Consider the following 7,319-nt stretch of genomic DNA (forward strand, 5'->3'; position numbering starts at 1 on the left):
AAATAATTTGAAGTGCAAGAAGAGTGGAAATAAGGGATCTAGTCCAGAAGCAAAACTATCAACTAATCAAATTTCTTATACGAAGAGTTAGTAAAAAATAAATTACTTCATCATCTGAGAAGACAAGGTAATTTTCAGTATCTTCAAGAGTTCAAGTTAATCTCAATTATGTATCCATAAAAATATGTTTCGGTATCTGACTGATACTTTTCACCCTCTCACTGGCCACATACTCAGTTCATTGCCTTAAGCACTCATCACTGTCAAAACAAGGAGCAGCAACGTGAGTGAATACAACAGCAACGCTGAGATGAGTCATCAAACTGATTCAAATTTCTGGAAATGGTTGTTGGTCATTTTCTACCAAAGCATTCAATAATGCAAAGACCCGGGCATTACAGCCAGTAAGCAGGGGGTTAGGGATAATCAACTTTAACATCATTAGAAAGTATCAGCAATAGAGCAACGAGCAGCTTTTCAGAGAAACAGGTCAGGAAATGCTACAGAAGCAACAGGCTCAGTTGCTGAATACAGAAGAAGTTTTCTGTATTGTATCAGAAAACTTTCCCTGTCCGAGCAGCATTGCTAAACAGCTCCAGGAAGAGCACGACAGCTCTAATAAAACTGCCCTAAACCCTGCGATGGATACGAGCCAAGACCCTCGAAAGGTCAGTCTCCCTAAAGGAAACCCCCAAATAGTTCTACGATTTGGGCCTTCAGTTTTGCTTGTTTGCATTTTAAAAAGGGGCACCTCTTAGTATGTATTTTTCCAGTAATTTTCCAACTTCTGACTGGTTGTATTTGTCTTTCACAATCGATATGATTATTAGGGCCTTCAGTGGTGATCCTGACCACAGGATGGGTAAAATGGTCTCCTTTGGTTTTGGCAACAGCCTCTGAAGTGTGAGTATCCTGCAGTGCAAGGTAGTTACCATTCTTCTATCACATAATGGAAGTGAAAAGCAAACAAACTTGACACAAAAACGGAAAGCATCTGTCTCTGGTTTGTTCAGCTTTTGTTGCTAGAGAAAGCTACTAGTCTTCATCTTCAACTTCCCAGAACTCACCGTCAATATGCATGGCTTGAAACAATCTGCAAGACAGCCAATAATTTACATCAGGATGTAAAAAAGTAAAATATGTACACACACCCCCCCAAAAAAAAATCAATCTAAATGTGACCAAAAACACAAAAGCAGCAAGTTTCACAATTTTTGTCAGCATCATAAAACACTCGTACTGCAATCGTCAAAGTCAATTAAAGTAAGCTACCCCGCACTTCCACAGCGCGTTATACCAGAAGGTTGTACAGCACCTTACCAACGGGGTGTCTCAAGAAATCCCTGAAAATATCAGTAATCCAAACCGTATTAAAAGTTACCTAGCATGCTGCCGTTCCTAGCTGGCCTTTAGGCAGTATATCAGCAGCAGCCAGGCCTGCCTGCTCCCAACAGCTTACAATCTAATCGGACAATACAGAGCTGGGCAAACAACTGTAACATGTAAGCTGGGGGGGGCAGGGAACAAAAGGGAAGAAAATGGTTTGTTTTATAAAACAGATGAGCCTAGTCAAGATAGGTAGAGGTTAAGCTAAACTAAAACAAAAAAGAACATCAGAAGAAAAACAAAGGAAAACAAGGTAGGAAGTGAAAAAATTACTGTTGGGAGAAGAGGGAATGCTGAAAAAGAAGGGCTAAGAACAAGAGAAAAATAAATCCTGTCAGCCACATCTGTTACAGCAGGACAGACGGCGGAGGACTGAGTAAACTATTTTGACTTTTGTATCCAGGCAGTGTGTATCACAGCGATGGGCACGTAACCCAATGGAACACACACAAGCTTAGAGGCTGCCATTATTACACCTCTCTGACCTGCCTGCCCTTTCATTTGTCCGGATAGCAGCAAGTGATATCATCTCTCTTGATATATCCCCGATAGTGACGATGTAGGCCAAGTTTGCAGCTTTTTAGAAGCAGCTTTTTTACCCAAAACCTTGTGTTGCACTATCATACACCTGAGCATCTGCAAGGAAACATTCCACTACAGGCTGTCTCTGTCAGAGGCAGCAAGTAAAGCGTCGGGAATAGGCCCAGAAGACTCCTCCAGAATTTTAAAACAAAAGTTCTTAAAAAGCAAAACCACATCCCGAATCACTCCTGATTTTTTTATTGTTAGTGTCGGGTCCTTCTAAGTGTAAATATTTGAGAGAAGAAACTGTGTCTTAAACTGTACAGCTACAAATTTCAAGGTAAGAATAATCTGGGAGAAACTGTTAAGAAAAAGTAGAAAAATAAGTGGTACGGCACCGGAAGAAATACACGTAAACACGTACCTATTGAAGCACGGGGAAGATGGATCATTGAAGTGCCTGTATGGGTTCACCCTTGACAGAGAGCCCATACAAAGCCAGCAGAAATACTGCATGCAGCCAGTACACGTCATTTTGTTACAACCATCTAGTTTCTGAGGGGAAGAAAACAAGAAATAGCAATAACAAAATCTTACCGTGTCAGTCTTCAGGACTGTCTCTATATGATAACAGTCCGCAAAAACGCGCCAACTAATGAATACATTTTACCCCGACTCTATCACAACACTGGTATTTTTTCACTGTTCAAAAGAACTAGCAGCTCGAATCACAGAACTGTAAATTGGCTATAACATTAATGATACTGGAAATTAATATTTTTCTGAAGCTAGTTTTATTTACTGGCTGTAGTTCGAAACAGCAGTAGCCTGAAACATGCGGAAAACAAAGGGATTCATATGGATCCATCTTCAGCCTGGGTCTTTTTAGTGCTGGAGTCTGAACAATACCAGTTGCTGTACTTAAGTCCCTGAGCTCCAGAAACATCACCTCCTTTTCTACGTAACACAGACAGAAAGGGAAAGTTCTCTTACCATTTCCTAGAAATCTACCTTCCCTGGTGAACTTGGAGGCTACAAATACATCTCTGTTCCAGCCTAAATACAGAACTGACTGAATTTATCTTAGTTTCTGTTAAGAGCCACTATGATTCTTCGGCCTTTCCCCTCCATGCTTACCTCTATATGAGTACCACAGCAAGGACAAGCCTTTGAGTTCTTTTCTAGCCATTCTTTACTCTCCATCTCCTCCAGGGCTTTCTGAATCACTCGTTTGCCATAGCGTTGTTCCAGAAATCTTTTAGTTGCCTCATCTGCTTCTAAATATTCATTTCGCAAATCCATTAATTTCTCTGGGGAATAAAACAAAACAAAAAACCCGCAATCAAACAAAAGAAAACAGCTTTTGTAATATATTCTATAAAGAAGTCCAGCTAATAACAGCATAAAGCATTCTGAAAGGAAACTAACATCATTAATTAAAAAACAAGTAAAACATTATTATACATGAGATGATTCTCATGTATAAAACCCCTCTACCTCAAAATTCAACGGTTTTACGCTATTTCATTATAAAAGAGACCAGTCGATGGAGTTAGAACAAATCTACAATGTAAAATAAACTGAAAAAAGGAAATATTTTTTCTGAACAGGATTTTGAGGCCAAACGGGCAGAGAAGCATCCACCCAATTCTAGCATCAACTCTGACAACAGAAAGTGGTGGATTCACAGGAAAGGGTAAAAAAATATATCTAAAATATGTAAGATTATATAAAATTATTCTTCCCCTGCTATGGCCTCTCAGCATTTGGCAATCAGCGGTTTAGGGACCTCCTGAGCTGTGGAGTGTCATCAAAGGAATAATTTTTAATTGCCAGCAACAGACCTACTCCAAATGAATCTGTCTCATCTTTTCGAAAGCTCACGCGGTGATGAGTTTCCTTGCTTAATTTCTGACTTTCAGTCTTTTTCACACAAGACTTAATTGTTTCCTGACCCATTTCTGAAATACGATGACTCACCCGCAGTAACTTTACATGGAGAGACCCCATGGTAAGTCATTTTACAGAGAGTACAGAAAGCATAGTTGCAACGGGAACATATGCCCATGGTGCAACCTGGTTCCTGCATGACCGGTGTCTGACAGCCTGGGCGAGGGCAATACACTACATCCGCCATCAGGTCCAAGCTAGACTGCAGAAGCAGGCGGTCATAACGTGCAAACAACTGCTCTCCGACCAACTCTTTAACCTAAACAAAGATCAAAGAAAGATTACATGCACCTGAAATTCTGAGCCTGCTAGCTCCAGCAAAAAACAGTAAGTCAATGAAAAAGTACCTACAGCCGGGAGGAATCCACTTTATGTTCTCCAACAGCTCATGAAAATACTCCTAGAAATGCTATTTTAATAGTAATTACTCAAATGAAAAGCATGCGGTGTCAAATGCAACGGGACATTAATTCAGGCCTCTGACCAACGCCAGTACTAACAGGGTAGGCAAAACACGTGCCGTGTGATCCAGTTCTAACTCCGATGCCTCTGTGTGGCTCAGAGTACGAAAAAAAAAAAGCTTCCCCAGGTATATTCACAACGCTCACCATGAAAAGCCACACCTTGTCTTCTGTAATTATTGGTCAGTTAGCAGAACTCTACCACCACTGCTTGCACACGTCTATTACCTGGCCAGGAGTAGCAACAGAAGAACACTTCGGTTCTGGGCAGTTGAGACAGTGGACCTGACCGTCCCTGATCTGTATTTCAAAGTAGTCCTTCAGGCATGCTTTGCAGTACACATGGCTGCACTCGGTGAAGTACATACATTCACTGCCCAGCTTCTCACAGAAGCAGATATTGCACAAGTACATCTTACTGTTAAAGCACTTCCTCCTCTGAGCCTGATCAAAGTCCAAGATTTCCCTAATCAGACTCGACAACGATTCCACATCCTGCACAGCTCTTGCGTCGACGATTTCTTCTTCAGCCGCTGCGGAGCCTGCTGCACCACCACAATCCTTCTCAGCGTCGAGAGGGACCAAAGGTGTCCTACTCTGCCCATTCCCTTGATGGCACATTTTTAGCTCATATGGGGAGGAAATATTCAGGTAACTCAGTGTTTCTTCCTTCAGAAACTGCATCCAGGCAAATAAGACCACACAGCCTCGATTCTCTTCCCACACATTGTCTAAGTGTTTGCAAAGAGCACTGAGCTAGAAAAGAAAAAACAATTCCAGGTTTCAGCAAGTTCTGGCAACTCGTTACTGCTTTCCTCTCCCATGGTCCCCCCTAGTGCATATTGAGATTTCAGATTCTGGAGGTTTTTATACGTAACATAAAATACGTGTCAAAATAATGCTCACAGATGCAAACTTTCATTCCCCAGAATGGTGACCAAATAAAAACAAGTAGGAAACAAAAGACAAGCCAACTGAAAGAGCAATGTAATCACTCACGTCTTAATTTTACTTTCATCTACCACACTGACATCCCCCAGAGCACTGTCAACGACGAACTTTCTCGCGATCACAGAGGCTCTGTTGAAATGTTAAAACTGTTTTGCAAACCTGGGCTTGGGAGAGCCATTTTCCACTGAGGGTAAACACCGGTGGGGAGGTTGATGGGTAGTCTGGTGGGAGTTCAAAATTCAGCACAAGGGGAGGCAGAAAGCAAACGGTGTATTCAAACCCGTTGGTCTGGAGGCTTTCTGTGGAACTGCCTGAATCAAAGAGAATTGAGACAGTTCGAGAAATAACGAGAAAATGAAAACTAATGAACTGTAACTGTTTATGACGGGTATCTCCTTTCATCTGATAAATTTTTTGGGTTTAAAAATTATTTCTTCAACCCTAAATAACAAAACTTCTCAGTACGGTAAAATTTCATGGGGTTGTATGCATATGGTTAAATCAGTAAACACCAGTACTGTGAAATATCAGATCCTGCACGAACCTGGAAAGACATATCCTCAAGGGAAAAAAAATAATAAATGAACTTAATTATTCCAAAGAAATACTATTACTCATCTCTCATTTTGAAGTTCACTAAAGAGGTTGTATGCATGAGGATGAAATCACCCACTCAGATACAAACCCCAACAATACCACAAGCACCGCACGGGGTCAGTCACGGCTTTCTCTGCTCAGCGTTCCTACAGGCCGCTAGAGCAGCAACCACCGGAAAATGAGCTTGGTAAAAACTAATTTCGGGATAACACAAAACATCTCAACTCACCACTCACAAAAATTTTGAAGTTTTGGGGCAACTCCAGACAAATTCTGGTTTCTCCTCCTTGGGCCGACTCGGCTCTCTTAAACTCATCTTCATCATAAATGCTAGCCAGAGCCAGCAGCTCGTCCTCCTGAGCTTCTTTGTCTTCTGAAGACATTTAAATTTTCTGTGGAGTTAACACCACTCTACAAGATCAACTGAGTTAACGCATCCTATTCAAATTATTAATTTGGGGTATCTATTTTATACTACTACGATAAGATCTAGAAACCAAAGTAACTGCTATAAAACAATGTAAAATATAATTAAGCTTTTTTACAGGCTGAGAAAATATTGGTAGCTTTATAAAATAAAAACCACCTTAACAGCGCACTGAAAAGTCAAAGAGCAAAGCGTAGTGGCTACAGACAGCTGTAAGGGGGGAAATAGTGGAATACACTGACGGCGAGCGACAGAGGGACATTTCGTTAGTGTTTGAAAGGGAAAAGAGACTGAAAAACAAGAAAAAGGAATTAGTATCTCTTGTCCGCTGTTCTAAAACAAACAAACAAAAAGCCCCACTTATGATTAAGGTTACTGAAGATATCAATAAGAAGCTTCAAATCCTCACAGGCACCTTGTAGGTGCACTCCTCTACCACTGCCGTTCTAGATTTGGGGAAATAAAGCCACATTTAGCGGATTACCTTTTTGTTCACAACCGCGCAGTGGCAAAGCTGTCGGCACCGGTCCCTGACCGAGGACAGCCACGTTAGCAGGGCCAGCGCAGAGCCCCTGGTCATTCCTCTGGGAGAGCTCGAGGTCACAAACTTTTTCGCCCGTAAGGCGTGAAAAGCGCCGACCTCGCTGTCGGCGTGCGGTTACGGCACCGGGACTTCTGGGCTGCCTGTAGCCAAACGAACAAACGCGCGCTCAGAGGGATGAAAGTCCCCTCAGCGTTTTCATTACGAATGCTAACAGACGCTTCATGCGAGCGGACACGCTGATTCAGAACGGCCTTTTTACAGCTCTAATAGCAGCGACTCGTCTACCGGCGTTAAGCTGCCATCGCTGCAACTCCGGCCGTTACCTGCACCAGCTCAGGAGCCCGAGAAGGGCCCCCCCGAGGTCGACAGAAATCCCACCCGGCTGCTGCCCCCCCCACGCCGCTCAGGGAGATCCCTCCAGCAGCAAGGCGGAGGCAGCCCTTCCGAACAAGCGGGGGGGGGGGGGGGGGGGGCCCAGAAA

General features: G+C 42.6%; 1 protein-coding gene across 4 annotated transcripts; it reads right to left on the bottom strand.

Moving 5' to 3' along the window:
• RNF14 (ring finger protein 14) lies at nucleotides 1-6,919 on the bottom strand. 4 transcript variants are annotated; one of them, XM_009331391.1, is made up of 8 exons: nucleotides 6,779-6,919; nucleotides 6,104-6,240; nucleotides 5,430-5,581; nucleotides 4,548-5,075; nucleotides 3,889-4,117; nucleotides 3,046-3,218; nucleotides 2,333-2,463; nucleotides 1-1,093 (listed from the first exon to the last, which is right to left on the bottom strand). In XM_009331391.1, the coding sequence occupies exons 4-8, from the start codon at nucleotides 5,001-5,003 to the stop codon at nucleotides 1,036-1,038; spliced, it is 1,047 nt and encodes a 348-aa protein (XP_009329666.1). In that variant the 5' UTR covers nucleotides 5,004-5,075; nucleotides 5,430-5,581; nucleotides 6,104-6,240; nucleotides 6,779-6,919; the 3' UTR covers nucleotides 1-1,035. The 4 variants fall into 4 exon arrangements, with proteins under 4 accessions (XP_009329666.1, XP_009329667.1, XP_009329664.1 ...); XM_009331392.1 differs by having other exon boundaries at nucleotides 6,097-6,240; XM_009331389.1 differs by having other exon boundaries at nucleotides 6,097-6,259.
• Nucleotides 6,920-7,319: the final 400 nt, after the last annotated feature.

Source organism: Pygoscelis adeliae, unplaced genomic scaffold, assembly GCF_000699105.1.
Source record: "Pygoscelis adeliae isolate BGI_AS28 unplaced genomic scaffold, ASM69910v1 Scaffold108, whole genome shotgun sequence".
NCBI classification, from domain to species: Eukaryota; Metazoa; Chordata; class Aves; order Sphenisciformes; family Spheniscidae; genus Pygoscelis; species Pygoscelis adeliae.